Genomic DNA, 14703 nt, shown 5'->3' with positions numbered 1-14703 from the left:
TTGCAGAACTTTACGTCGTACACGAACATTCTTTTATATCTCATCTAACTTATTTTAAGGCGCTTAAGCCCTTAAGTGTAAATGAACTTTAAACAGTGTCATTCTGTGCATTGTGGCTTTATCAGTTGGTGGATTTTTACGCGTGTATTAATTTGTGTAATGATAAGTGTCTCAGCGCGTTCGCATTTTGCACGACGATAAGAGACATACTTTTAAAAAGCTCAATGATACAGCATCGAGTGTGTGTAATGTATGTGTGTGCCCGCCTTTCCCCCCCTCGTAAGAAATAAACAAAACAAAACAACGGTTCGGCGTGACACGGAACATGCTAGCTGCGTCAAGCTGCGCACATTTGCATCGAGGGCACGCAGGGTGGAAGCGAACTGGACACTTCAGTTGTCTTCAAACAACCCAGAGGAGTCAGTTACTAGCTTTTTGTAAGCGCTCAGCGTTCATAGTATACCTGCCACACGGTGTATATTTGACTCTGAAGTGAATGTGTACATTTTTACCCGCCATAAAGTAGCTGTCAAGTTGAAAACCTAGCTGGTTAGCTGGGTAGCTAGTGACAATGAACTGTTATGCGTTTTGAAACAATCGGCTAATGCTCCGTTAGCCGTCCAGTTGTCACTGACATCATTCCGTGCGATGGCGACATGATACGCCCGCTTAACTTTTTTACCTGGACATGTAACCGCTGCAACATTTTCACCATGGAGAGCAAACGCAGCAATTGCAGGCCCTAGGCTGGAAACAATAGCAAAGCTAGCAGAACTAGCAAGCCTTCGTGGCTGCTAAGCTTGCCCTGCCTGGTGCGTCTGAGGAGCCGAGCTGAAAACGGCGAGGTATGTCGTTGAACCAACCAAATTCTGTCTGTGGTCACTTCGTTTTGTTGTTATTTTGCACGTGGTCAGGATGCGAGGAGCGATAAGGGGGTGCCCTTTAGTTTTTGTTGAAGAACAGGCAGAGCAAACTTTTGTTTGCTTACCGTTATTCTGACTTGATTTTGCGCTAGCGTGTGAACAGCTAACTTCGAGTTAGCTAGACACTGATGCAGGGAAAGTTTTGAAAGATGGGGCATTTAGGGTAAGATAAGTCACCCCGCTAATTCTACGAGGTAAACACCCCCGCGTTTTATCATGTGTCTCTGATAATGTGTTCACTGTTCATGACATCGCTTAAAATGAAAGCAAACTTAGCTCAGCGATGTTGGGCATCAAATTAATTTACAGTTTTCCCATTTTGCGGTTTTTGGGGGCTGTATAAATGCATTGTATATTTGACCAAGTCTATTCTTTCATCACTGAGTGTTATTTGTAAAATAAGAAGTCGCCATAGGTGACACCTGTCACCCTCTTCAGGCGTCAGTGCTATGGATCAGGAGGACATGACCGAGGAAATCACAGCAGATGTGACTGACCGAGACTCCGCACCTCAGCAGCTCGCCTCTGACATCGTCATGTCTTCACAAAGTCAAAAATGGGTGCGCAGCAACGCTGAAAACACCGGCTTCGTTATAACAGAAGCGGGGCTCAGTAATGGCACCTGTGACGTTGATACAGTGGTGGCGTTGTGCTGCCCTGGTGACAGTGGAGATCTCACTGCAGAAGGTGACCACCTGGCTCTGAGCAATGATGGTATGTCAGAGTTTTCCAACAGTGACCTCTCACTGCCTGAAGTCTGCATTTCCACCAACAGCAATACCTTCGAAGAGGACATGAACTATGAGGTCCAGCAAGCTTATAGGATATTTACTGGCTTTCTTTTGGATAAGCACAAAGGGATCACCAGCCCATTCCTCTATCCCATTGGCCACCAGGAGGCCCAGCATGGTATCGGAGGGGTCAAGGGTCGGGTGCAGTCACAGCTCAGGCAGTCGATGTGCTTGCGGAGGATGGAGGAGAAGTTTGTCAGCCAGGAATACGAGACCATAACAGAGTTTGTTGCGGACTTCAGACTGATGTTGGAGAACTGTTATCGCTACCATGGTGTGGACCACTGGATCTCCAAACAGGCACAAAAGCTGGAAATTATGCTGGAGCAGAAGCTGACGCTGCTGTCCAGGTAAAGATAATGAAACTACACTCTTGAACAGATTGCTGCGGAGAGAAATGTCCAAAGTATTGTAAAGTTGCAATCACGATCATACCAAAGGTGTTTTCTGTCACTTGGATTCTCAACAAGTTGGTGTTTCACAAGTTTCCAGTCAGTAATTTATAATAATAGTAATGTTTATATTATTTTAAACTAAACTAAACTAAAATTAATAATAATAATAAAAAGTAATGTTTATAAAGTAACGAGACAGCAAATTATGTCTCAACCATCTTATTTAGTATTTATTTGCTTATTAATAACAAAATGTACTTGCATGTTACAGTTATCCCATTTTAAATAATTATTTGTCTGTTTGATCACATTAGTAGTGTCATTATACTCCATGTTCATTTGCTTTTACAAAGTAACTTTATTCGTTTTGGTGTACCCGGCTTTTTGTTTTCCTTTTTTCTTTCTCCATTTGTCAAACTAGAACGCTGCGAGAGAAAACAACTTTGGCAGTTACTTCTAAAGGACGTTTTGGGGCAGAGGAGGAACGGGGCACGGGGGGCACCTCCACGCGGCGGCGATCCACACCTCGTAGCCTTGCTACGATCACTGTCGGTGGGCACGAGTCGATCATGGTGCAGACCCTGCGGCTAGAGGAGCAACAGAGGGCCAAGGAGGAGAAGAGGTGAGTGAATTGCTGAAAGGAAAGACTAAAAGTCTCCGTTGCGTGTTGAGTTTTGTGATGATTTAGTGCAAAAGTAAAGCAGAGTTTAAAACCACAACTATACCTTTGCATTTGCAGGCAACGTGAGCTTGAGAAGAAAGAGGCTGAAGAAATGTCAGCTAAGGAGGTGGAAGAGTGGGAGCAGAGCTTGCTTTCACTGGCTTTTCCCCACACTGTGCAGACCCTCTGGGAACTCCCTGCTATAGGACACTTTCTCTGCCTAGCTCAGACTGCCCTCAACCTCCCTGAGATCATATTTTTTGAGCTGGAACGTTGTTTGCTGATGCCCCGTTGCAGCCTGCTCCTCTCCAAAATAATGTCTTCCCTGCTCTCGCCTCCACAGAGGAGGGCCACACTGCACCGCCGGCCTACGTTGCCTTACAGGCGATGGGAGTCGGAGCTAAGGCAGCGTGTTTTAGGCTGGTATCGAACCATTGGTGCCTCCCGTGATCAGCCAGGTCGCGCTGAACAGCTGGGACTTTGCCACCAGTTTTTTAGCACCCTAGGGGAGGTTAGCCCTTTAGAAGAGAAACCCTTCCACTTGTTGCCCTTCTATCAGCGAGTATGGCTTCTGAAGGGGCTATGTGATCATGTGTATGAAACACAGAAGGATGTACAGGATGCTGTGCTCGCCCAGCCCATCCACGAATGTAGGGAGTCTATCTTGGGCTATGACAGCAAGGAGAATACCTATATACATTTCCCACATTTCTGTGGCGCAGACCTGAGGATCTATCGCCAGAGCCCCAGCACACCCCCAGCATTCCCATTTCCTTTGGTATGGGTGAAAAAAGTTGATTTTAAGCCAGGTACGGAGGATGAGTCAGATGGCATGCGGGATGAGGGCAATAAAAGTGATAGGGGGTGTTTTGGAGTCTCCATGGACACTGTAGAGACCGGTAATTTGGGAAAACGGAAAAGAGAGACATTTAGTGTTTTCAAAAAGGAAAACGAGAAAGAAGAAGATCAAAAAAAGTTAAAGTTGTGGTCGCTGGAGCAGATTTCTGAATTAGCGTCCTCTGATGGAGACTCTTGTGAAGACTCTAAACTGGACTTAAAAATACACACAAACTCACTGCGCCACACACACATCAGTCCCAGTGAAGGAGGTAGTGTAAGAATTCATTTAAAGCAAGAGACTTTAGATGTGGAGCAACAAGCAAAGAGAATCACAATAAAACAGGAGCCGGGCTTGACACTGGGTGCGGTTCGCACTATTAAAGCAGAAACACAAGAGCCTTGTCTGAATGTAGGGGAGCACAGCTACACAGGCAGGTCTCCAGCTCGATCTGTGAATCTGGCCTCTCCAACTAAACCGTTGGGAGTCAAAATGGAGGGAGGAAGTCCCACTCAGGGACACCAAAGATCTTCGTGTTTTGAATGTTGTAAAAAGAAAACTAGCAGTGTTAAATCTGAGGAGTGTGGCTTCTGTTGTGGTCCATCAGAGCTGGCCACACAGCTGTCTTCTGAGAGCACTCAAAACTCGACTGAAGAGAGGGCGAATGACAAAATATGGACTAAAAAAAAAAAGCGGAAGAAAAAGCGAGGGAGGGAACAGCTGCTGAGGGTAAAAGGAGAGCACAAGCAGCTACCGCATGTGGACAGGATGAGGCTGTCCCCAGCTGAGGCTGCCAAGTCTACACTGCGGAAAGTTGGCACAACAATCAAGAGAAAAGACAAGAAAAAGAAACATAAAACAGGTGAGGGGAAAAAAGATTGGTAATGATGTCGCTCCTGTGGCTTCCGTCAGTATTACATCAAAATCATTTGTGTATTAATTATTTCTGACAGGTAAAAAACCTGAATGTTCAAAGAAAATCAAAGAGGAACTTTCAGCTGAGCCCTCATTCAAGGTAGTCAGATTCACTGTACACTCTGATCTTGTTCCTTTGTTAGTCTGTTTTTTCCTATTTTAATTTTAAACCTGATTTAGTCCTTGACAGTTTTCTGTGCCCTTTTTTTCCTCTTGTATAGTTGGTCTGCACCAGTCTCGAGGAATTACGCGAGCTGATCGGTAAGACTGAAGATGAGCTTGATGACCTGGAGAGCACTAAAAAGAGATTGGTAGGTTACAGTCATTTTTATTAAGCAGAGGGAAAAAAGTTTGTTTCCTCACATTTCAGTGTTGCCCACTCACTTAAGTTTTCCTTTACACGTTTGAACTCGCAGGGTCGGTGGTACTATAGGAGAGAAGCAGTGAAAGACCTCCATAGCACACTAATCAGACTACTGAATGAGCTCTCACCCTGGGAACCCAAGCTTGTCAAAGCACACCAAAGGAACAGGTTTGACGCTTACACAATAATTGGATTTATTCTTCATTCATATTTATGCAAGCTCACTGGACACTTTATTAGGTACAACAGTAGGTAGGTTTGACCCCCTTTTGTCTTTAGAGCTTCCTTAATTCTTCATCGCACAGCTTCAACAAGGTGCTATAAACATTGCTCAGAGATTTTGGGCGTTTTGACGAAATAGCATCACACGGTTGCTGCACACTTGTTGGTTGCATGTCCATGGTGTGAATCTCGCTTTCCGCCACATCCCACAGGTGCTCTGTTGGATTGAGATCTGGTGACTGTGGAAGCATTTGAGTACAGAGAGAACTCACTGTCATGTTCAGGAAACCAGTGTTAGATCATTTGAATTCTGTAGTTGGTGTGTTATTCTTCTGAAAGCAGTTGTCAACCATCACCATCACTGTGGTCATACAAGGATGGTTTGCAATAATATTCAGGTGGGCTGTGGTGTTAAAATGATGCTCAACTGATACTGAGGGGCTCAAAGTGTGTCAGGAAAATAATATAAGAAATAATATATTTTATAGCAGAAATCAATAATTGTCAGATCAGGCAATGTTTTTCCAATCACCTATTGTCGATTTTGGTGAGCCTGTATCATTTGTAGGCTTCTCATCCGTAAACTCTCTCCGTACTCTTTCACATGATTCTTGCGTAGGTGGTAGAAGAGGTTTGTCGTGTTTTGAGCCTGTGGTGGGGCATAATTTGAATAGTACAGTTTTCTGGTCCGTGTCAGACTTTTCATAACCAAACCATGTCCATGCTACAGAGGTCCTTCTGTTTGGAGCTGCCTGGTTCTGCCCCATCTTGACTGGCCATGCTGGTATTCTCTGTGCCTGCATCCACACGGTGACCATCCAAACGATGAAAACAGATTGCTGTAAACAGTGTATTTTGCGACACCATGAAACAAACAGTAGGGTATAATATGAAACGATAAATGTTTTAATTTCGTCGTCGAATATATTTCGTCATATCTCAAAACCCTACAGTCAGATATGCTTTTTTTCATACTTCGGCTGTAAGGCATGGCCATTTGAGGTACTGTTGCCTTTCTATCATCTTGAAGTAATCTGGAAATTGTTTTCTGACTTCTGGTATTAACAAGGCATTATTAATCAGAAAGCTGCTGCTCACTGGATATTTTCTCTTGTCTTTTTTAGTCTGTTCTTTGTAAGCCCTAGAGAGGGTTGTGCTGAAAAATCTTACCTGACTTATCTTTATGCTGATGCTCCTTTTGAACTTCAAGAGGTCATCTTGTCTCAGTCTACGTGCCTAAATGCTTTGAGTTGGAAGCATGTGATAGGCTTGTTAGCCATTTATGATGACAAGCAGTTAACCTACTGCAATTAATAAATTGGCCAGTGAGTGTTTATTCAAATACATTCAAATTGAATTTAAGGTTTACCATGATTGAGTTTTGTTGGTGTTGTCTTCTGTTTAATTTGTATTGCTGGTCTTAATGGTATGTTTGCTCATTTGGTGGTCGTCTGTCCAGAACAAAGTATAGTGATGACAACTTTATTTAAACAGCTCATTGTAATATAGCATCATTACTGAAGTCTTGATTTTTTTCATTGTTTTTCTATTGTCAGGCTTCGTTTGAAGAAGGAATTTGATGATTTCAAGAAGCACCCAGAGTACAGTAACTTTGAGCGCGAAGAGAGCAATTTATCATCATCATCATCTGATGATGATGAAGAAAGGGATTTAGGGAAGGAGGTTCCTTCACTGTCAGATCATTATGGGAGATCAGAAGAGGAAGACATGGAAAACAGAGTTCCCAGAGGTCTCTGGAGTGGAGGTAATTGCGCTTGAATCTAACGTTGTTGTTTTGTTTACTGAAATGTAAGATTTTCCTCATTCTGTAGGCAGTAGTGCAGTCAGTTTACACTGTTCTTAGCTTATTTGACTGTACTACATGAAAGTCACTGCCTATTGAACCTTCATAGGCAATTGTAAAGCTTATAAATCAATATATCTCTAATAGACTTTTCTATTTTCTTCTCAGAAAGCACTAGAGACATTAAGGCTGAGTCTACTGGAGAAAACACGGTGACATGTGTACCTCCAAACCACCTAAAACACCCTCAAGCCAGTGCAGAGAAAGGAATTGGTCTGTGGCAAAAAGATCAGACTGTAAGCAGCATAATTGCTTATGCCGACTCCAGGTCACAGTCGAGATCTGACCTGAACCCAGCAAATAAATCCAGGGATTCAGCATGGGCAGAAAGGGTAACAGCCCATGCTTCAGCGCCTCCCAGATCCCCCATCCTTCACCCAACCATTGGACTACCTAAGGGCTACACGCCCATCCCCACCCTGCTGGCTAAGAGTGTGGGAAACAAAGTGACCTTAATGAATCGACCTGCTGATTGCCCAGGTGTTAACAGTGAAGATGAACCGAGCAAGAGGTCTTTGGTCTCGCTGCCTACAACTGCAGTAGCTAACACCAAACTTTCAAAAGCACAAAGTTCTCCATCCAGTTCCCAACAGAACAAGCAACAGATTGAGGTACGAGGACCACAGCAGACAAAAGCCCCTGAGCAGTCAGAAGTGGCCACTGTGGCAGCAGTTCTTCCTAAATCTCCACAAGGCAAACCAACACAGACTGCACTTAAAAATCCAGTCCAAGTGGTGTACAAGGTGCCTGAGGGACTGGGTCACCTTGTAAGGAAAGACAACAATAGCCCAATAAAGATCTCAGTTCAGCCCGTCCTGGGCCAAGACACTGGAGAAAAGACTGTCCAGCAAGTAGTGATTCTGCCTTCTAACCTTCTCGTTCATAAAACTGAAGCAAAGTCTTGCTCTTTAGCTCAACAACAGACTAAAGGCTTTCAGGCAATAGTTTCCAAAGTGGCCAGCTCTTTTTGTATGTCTACCGATGTGCCTGGGTTCAGGATTCCTGAAAACAGAATTCCTGTTCAACAAGTGGCGCCCCTAAAAGATGCCAGGACAGTGAAGACCCCTTCTCCTTCGGTTTCACCTCGTCTTCAACACGGGGCTCTAAACAGAGCAGGATCTAAAGAGACACAGTTATGCAGTGTCCAAGCTAGTGCTTCACACGATACCACACCAAACACAACCTCCATCACAGCAGTTTCAAATGCAGTTTGTACTGAGCCTGAGAAACCTACAGACCCGAAACAGGAGCTGAAGACTGTGTGCATCCGTGACTCACAGTCAATCCTGGTAACAACTAGATGTGGCAACACGGGCATTGTCAAGGTCCAGACATCCTCGGACCAAAACACACTTGGCTCTGTACATACCAGTCCAGTCATCACTATCTCGCCTCAGTTTAAAGCCTTCCTTCTGTCCAAGGCCACACAGTCTACTTCTGCTCCCACTCAGACCGCACCTTCTGTTGTCCAAGCAATGACAATTTCCCAACCCCAGCAGCAGATCCATCCTGTGTTAAAAACCCCTTCCTCTCTCAAAAATACCATGCTCACTGCAACCACTGGTAGTGGTATAACATGCCCAAAAAGTCAAACTACAGCCAGTGCTGTTGCTGTAAGTCAGGGCCTCAGTAGCTCAACTGGTTCTACAGTTGTGACAAACATTTCTCAGCCAGTCCACACACCTGCTGCTGGTTCTCATTTTCAAGCTTCAGTAGCTAATAGCAGTGTTGCCGTGCCACTACAAAGTGGCTCAGGGTTTTCCCAAGCAGCCACCAGCAAGACTGGTATGAAACGCACCACTACAGATGAAGGATCCCAAGTTACCAAATTCATCCTGGTTACTCCATCTTCATCCTCATCCTCAAATGTAGCTGCATCCAAAGGGACACCCTCCTCCCCGAAGCCAGGTCCTAGTTCAAGACTCATGTTTGTCACTCAGCCCGCATTGACATCATCAGCCACCGTCATTGGAAGCCTTTCAGCACCGGCGATGGCAACGTGTGCAAGTGGACAGGGAGCAACCACTTCATTATCAAGTCAGACTCTGAAGGTGGGATTAAAACCAGGAAAACCTGCTAGAAGTATCAGCTTGGAGCCATTGTCCAAGGGCAAAAACATCACCCTGCCCCAAGGTGAGTTTTTGTTTTTTTATTATTATTATTATTTGTTGTTTGTCTTGGGTTGGCTCAATTTTGAAAACTTTGTAAAGTTTATGTGTATAACATGTATCTCATAGTGGGAGAAATGCCACACTATCCAATGTTGGCATATAAGTAAATCGAATGTAGCAGAGCAGGTGAAGCTTTTTAAGCAGTGAAGTTGGTGAGCAGGGATCTGCTCTGAACCCCTTCTTGGTTGCAGTGGTGATAGACAGATTAACTTGAGGTCATGGTTTGGACATGTGCAAAGGAGGGATAGTGGATTTACTGGACGAAGGATGTTCAAGATTGAGTTGCCATGTGGACAGGAGAAAACAAGGAAGACCACAGAGAAGGTTCATGTATGCAGTGAAGAAGGGCACGGAGAGGGTTGATTTGAAAGAATGGGAAGAAGATAATTCGTTATGGCAGCCTTAAAAGGATGCAGGCAAAAGAAGAAGAGAAGATGGTTTGATAAGTGACTTACCTGTGATTTTGATAGTGATTACAGGAATGTGTGCTGCTCTTGTCTTCTGTAGAAAGCATTATCTTGCAGAACAACTGAGGACAACACGTCTTGGTCATGCTGCCTTCTTACTCAGAGTGAGTGAGTGAGTGAGTGAGTGAGAGAGAGAGAGAGAGAGAGAGAGACAGCATGGCTATATGATGATGTCATCTTCACAGTTGGTTTGGCTTGGAAAAAAGACTGATGTGTTGGACTCGCATTGTTGACTACTTCGCTGTAGTGCTTGATTTGCTGGAATCAAAGAAACCTTTTCCACCACAAATTTAATAAATATTTTTCTCATCTTTATGTTTCACCAGGTGTTCAAATCCAGTTACCAGGGAAAGCAACTACTGGACAGACTACTTATGCCCTGTCACAGTCTGCTTCCAAGTTCACACCAGGGTCTGTTTCAAATGCATGTGGTCCAACAACCTTCACCACTACCACTGGACTGGTCCCAGCAACAAGTTTAAATGCCATCACTAGTTCTTCCCAGCTTGTCTCTCATGGATCAGTCAGCACCAGCTCTCACCTCCAGGGAATCCCAGCATCCTCCTTGATGTCACAAACAGGCTGTTATACATCCATAAACACTGCTGCTGCTCAGCCAAAGGGAAACATGATAAAGAATGATGTTAATATCCCAGGAAGCGTAGTGTCCATCACCACTCCTGTTCAGACAGCTACTACTGTGGAGAGTAGGCCAGACCGAACTTCCACACTCACTCTTGATTGTCAGAGGAGTATTGGTGAAGAAACCACTTCCTCCTCCTCCTTCTCTTCATCTCAGTTTGCTCGCAATAAAACCCAACTCCCTCTCTCCTCTGCAACAACCACCTGTACCCCATTCACCACCTCTGCAACCAGCACAATCCAGCAGAGAATAGTCATTAACACCTCTACGCCACTTGCTGCTGGCACACAAATTCTCCTCAACAATGCACGCTTTGTAGTCCCTCCCCAGGGTTTGGCTCCAGGCAGCCACGTCCTTATCATCTCTAGCCCTGCACAACAAGTGCCTCCTGCCAGTCCTACAAGCACTGGACCATCAGTACCTTCTCAAGGTGCAAGCCATGCCATGGTAGCCCCCAGGGCGCCAGTTTTACCCCAACCCCCAGCCAGGCTGCCTGGTGTCACAGCTGTAAGTTCTCCCTTTGTGGCAAGCACCCCTGCTGTCGTTCCACCGTTGCTGGCAACCACTCCTAATGTCTTGTCACTAAAACTAACAGGAACACCTGGCCTGGGCTCAAATTTGTTACCCAGTAAAACAAATGTAGTATCGGCACTTCCTAGGTTGCCAACTGCACACGTGGGTAACTTTGCGTTACCTCCAGTAGGTACATCCACTCTGGTCTCCCCTACAGCAAGGTTAGACAGTGTACCAACTGTACCAGTGTTAACAAGTGCCCCTTGTCTTGGATCAGCACAGGGCACAGTCAGACTAGCTGCCACTACACAAGCAAAATGTTTATCAACCATTTCACCTGTAGTAGCACCCCCCTTGGCCAGATTGTCGGGACCTCTGTCATTGCCTGTAGTACCCAGGCCATCAGCTGTTACCCTACCCAGCCCTGTTATACCAGTTCCTGCACCCCTCTCTTCGCCAGTAGCACCAGTAATAGCAGACACACCAGCTTTGCATGGTTCTCTTCCTACCCAGCATGTGATTGCAGTGACAACCCTAGGCATACAGCCTCAGCAGACAGCTGTCCGATTTGCAGCACCGACCACCGCTCAACCACAGGTTTTAATGCATTCAGGGCTGAGCAACACATCAATCAAAAAACAGACCCCACTCGTGCAAACAGTGCCTGCTGGCACACGGACACAGGTTTTGCCAACTGTGGCTGTTCCACCAATCATCAGTGGAGTCTCTAGAATGCAGGCACTGCCTGTTGCTACTGTTCCACCCATCGGAAGCACTGTCAACACATTTGAAACAGCAACTGTGGAGACCACATCTTCATCCAGCACAACTGTAATAATCACTCCAGGTCAAACAATCCCATCGAGTAAAACGAACACCACCATCCATCCACCTGTTGTACTGACCAATCAGACACTTGGAAAACACTCTGTGGAGACCTCAGCCCTGGGTCTGCATACAAGTGTAGCTTCCAAGATGCTCATTAGTCCCGATGGGGCTGTTTTGAGCACTGTTCAGCGGCCGGTCAGTTCAGCAGAGCTGACTGAACCTCGGGATGCACTGGTGATTTGTACCAACAGTTCCACTGGAGCACTACAAACACATGATTCCTCTTTACAGCCTTCAACGGCAGACACAAAGTGAACCAATTAAAGTGGAGTGTGAAAGCTCAGACACCACTTTTCAGCTGCTTAGTTTTAGCAGGGTTCACATATTTTTGCTTGTTTTAATCCTGGTTAAAGAACTACATTTTCAGCTTTAGTTTGACTCCTAACTTAAACTTATGCTACATTAGGTTTCATCCTCTGATTTAATTGTCTTACATGTAAACCTGCTCAGTCAGACATGGTGAAAAATGTATACTGTGAAGAGTTTCTGGAGGGGGACACTACTAAGGTTGCCCTGATTTCAAATGTGTAGACCCTTCCTTGAGTAATTGCAAGTGTTATAACCAATTGATACAACAGGAAGGTAGATGAAATAGATTTCAAGTTGAGCTTTAGCAGTTTAGCATTTCAGTCCCAGTATTGTTTACGATTTATCATTACAACTTGCTCTACTTTTGTCTGTCAGGTTGGAAAGAAAAGAAAGGAAAAATCCATCAGCATCCAGTCTGTCATGTCCTTATTTTCAACTAGTAACTATTTGAAAGAGGCATTTTACTTTTTAGAAATAAACTACTAGAGAAATTTGTACTACATATTTGAGCCAATATAAATGTTTTAAAGTCACATTTATTTATTTTTACCATATAGATTTTTTTCCCCCCCAAAAAATAAAAAAAATTACTAGGTACATTTTCATGGAACAATTCTGGACGATACTGCATGGAAATAAACAATGCAACTGTCCCAAACAAGCGTGTCTGCTTTCTTATCCTCAGAAATGTGCAATAATAGTGTTTTACTGTTTATTGAAACAAGCTATAGTATTAAAGCTGTGTTCATTTTTGTCGTTTTTAATTTTACAAAGTGGGAGATACAGTAGTTTCACCTATATTTGGCTACAATGCACTATATTGCTAGGGACATAAGATTATATATTTTCAAACAGCAAGGTGAGCTTGGAGTTCCTTCTTCATTGTCTTTCTTTGCCTCTTCCATCTTCAGCCACAGTGCTTCAGGGGGAATACGGAGGTGGCAAAGGCCCAGAGGAAATCTTCTCATAGGCTGGAGGTGCATTAGGAACCTGTAGAGAAGTGGAACAACAACAAAAATGAAAGCTACAGTTCAGTTATATGTGAATAACATGTTTATGCAGCGTTGAAAAGTGAAGCCAAAGTTTATTTCCCTAGGGACGTGTCATAACAACAAATGCAAAATGTCAATTTTTCACACACGGGATTCCACATGATATTTGAAAGACTGCTGCTCTGATCCTCCTTTCACTTTTCCACCATACACACATCATCTCTGGGAACTAAACATTTTTATACCTCCCTCCAGTCTGGTGACATAATCCTTGCTTCAGGCATCCACAGCTTTTGCTTTCACGTGCTCTACATCATGTTTCAAAGCTCTGAGGCTCTGTGTGGAATATCAGGTTGCACAAAATTTAAATGAAATACCTACTGATTTGTGATTTTTTTTTTGGGCGGGGCATTACTATATCCTGTATATGTGGCTATTATTCCTGAAGTAATTGTCTCACCACAGATCGGAAGCTGCCAAAATCAGTAAGAGCCATCTTGTTTTCTGCTGGAGATCCTGCCTCCGAGTACTGGCTTCCTGTATAACCTGATCTGGGGCTCTGCAAGTTACAGAAATGTGTACGAGGGTTTGTGATGAAACAAAATGAGAACATTGTGATGAAACAAAATGAGAACATAGTGATACAGGCTGGGAAAAGATGGGTACAAACTGAACACATGATGCTCTTTGAAATAGGGTGAACTGAATTTTCATTTTGACATTTTACAGATGTTCACCAACAACAAATCAGAATAACATAAATCAGTTATAAAGTGTGATGGTCTCACTCTGATAAGTTTGTAGCCACTCCTTTTCTTGAAGTACCAGCAGCCCAGGATGAGAAGTGCTGCAAGGATGACAACCAGCAGAGCTATGCCCACTGCCCTGTGGTCCACAACACAATTCAAATTGAGAAAAACTTTTCTTTGCACATGGGTTTTAAAGTGTTCACAACAATACAAATTTGGGCACAGCAGTAGCTTAATAGCAATGATTTTAAGATGACAATAGACACATACTCCTCAGCTCTGACGTTTCCTCGCCTGCTGCTGGCAAAATAAACGTTGAAGTCCCCACGAGGCATGCCGTGTGTACGATTACACAACATCAAGCTGAAAGTCAACAAGGGATAATTTTATAAGGAACAAATAGACAATACGCTCACATGACTAACTATTTAAACCCATTGTAGCCTATATAGCCATATAATAATTGAAAATGGACTATGATGTGAGGTACTGCTTTGATATTAAGGTCAAGGTCAAATTTATTTATATAGCACGTTTCAAACAGCCGATGCTGCACAAAGTGCTTAACAATATAAAAATGGCATTAAAAAGCAACAATGTAATACAATAATAACAATAAAAAACAATAATAGGACAATAAAAGAATTAAAACAATAACTAAACTAATTCAAATAAGACCAAAATGCTTGGGTCATAGTGTGTTAAAAGCCAGGGCATAGAAATGTGTCTTTAGTAATGATTTAAATTGCTCAAGTGTTTGTGCAGATCTAATATTTAAGGGGAGACTATTCCAAAGTCTGGGACCTGCCACAGAGAAGGATCTATTACCACGGGATTTGAGATTAGTCCGTGGGATGGCCAACATTAGTTTTGAGCTAGACCTCGTGGTTTTTCCTGGAGCATAGGCAGAGAGGAGCTCAGACAGGTAAGGAGGGGCTCGGGCATGAAGTGACTTAAAAACAAAAAGTAAAAGTTTAAATTGGATCCTGTAGGAGACA

General features: G+C 43.8%; 2 protein-coding genes across 3 annotated transcripts; one reads left to right on the top strand and one right to left on the bottom strand.

Moving 5' to 3' along the window:
- Window positions 1-355: 355 nt before the first annotated feature.
- On the top strand, window positions 356-11938 carry brd10 (bromodomain containing 10). Of its 2 annotated transcripts, XM_085359780.1 has the most exons (10): window positions 356-845; window positions 1362-2064; window positions 2531-2731; window positions 2849-4470; window positions 4562-4623; window positions 4745-4834; window positions 4940-5055; window positions 6666-6874; window positions 7082-9106; window positions 9938-11938. In XM_085359780.1, the coding sequence occupies exons 2-10, from the start codon at window positions 1373-1375 to the stop codon at window positions 11908-11910; spliced, it is 6990 nt and encodes a 2329-aa protein (XP_085215906.1). In that variant the 5' UTR covers window positions 356-845; window positions 1362-1372; the 3' UTR covers window positions 11911-11938. The 2 variants fall into 2 exon arrangements, with proteins under 2 accessions (XP_085215906.1, XP_085215907.1); XM_085359781.1 differs by lacking the exon at window positions 356-845 and having other exon boundaries at window positions 1323-2064.
- Window positions 11939-12885: 947 nt separating this feature from the next.
- On the bottom strand, window positions 12886-14064 carry mlana (melan-A). The gene is made up of 4 exons (XM_085358279.1): window positions 13976-14064; window positions 13745-13841; window positions 13417-13515; window positions 12886-12954 (listed from the first exon to the last, which is right to left on the bottom strand). The coding sequence occupies exons 1-4, from the start codon at window positions 14062-14064 to the stop codon at window positions 12886-12888; spliced, it is 354 nt and encodes a 117-aa protein (XP_085214405.1).
- Between the last annotated feature and the right edge of the window lie 639 nt (window positions 14065-14703).

This window comes from Diplotaxodon limnothrissa, linkage group LG7 (assembly GCF_057381915.1).
Source record: "Diplotaxodon limnothrissa isolate DT_005_m linkage group LG7, D_limnothrissa_male_GT1.1, whole genome shotgun sequence".
Lineage (NCBI taxonomy): Eukaryota > Metazoa > Chordata > Actinopteri > Cichliformes > Cichlidae > Diplotaxodon > Diplotaxodon limnothrissa.
The sequence above is the reverse complement of the archived record's forward strand: the minus strand, read 5'-3'. Positions and strand labels throughout refer to the sequence as shown.

What these genes read in the sequence shown, in the direction of transcription:
- brd10 (XM_085359780.1), top strand. Translation starts at nt 1,373, where the DNA reads ATGGATCAGGAGGACATGACCGAGGAAATCACAGCAGATGTGACTGAC. An exon ending in AGAGCACTAAAAAGAGATTG is followed by an intron (nt 4,835 to 4,939) that starts GTAGGTTACAGT and finishes TTGAACTCGCAG; the next exon opens with GGTCGGTGGTACTATAGGAG. An exon ending in AAAGCACACCAAAGGAACAG is followed by an intron (nt 5,056 to 6,665) that starts GTTTGACGCTTA and finishes TTCTATTGTCAG; the next exon opens with GCTTCGTTTGAAGAAGGAAT.
- mlana (XM_085358279.1), bottom strand. Translation starts at nt 14,064, where the DNA reads ATGTTGTGTAATCGTACACACGGCATGCCTCGTGGGGACTTCAACGTT. An exon ending in GGAAACGTCAGAGCTGAGGA is followed by an intron (nt 13,842 to 13,975) that starts GTATGTGTCTAT and finishes TGTGGACCACAG; the next exon opens with GGCAGTGGGCATAGCTCTGC. An exon ending in GTGGCTACAAACTTATCAGA is followed by an intron (nt 13,516 to 13,744) that starts GTGAGACCATCA and finishes TGTAACTTGCAG; the next exon opens with AGCCCCAGATCAGGTTATAC.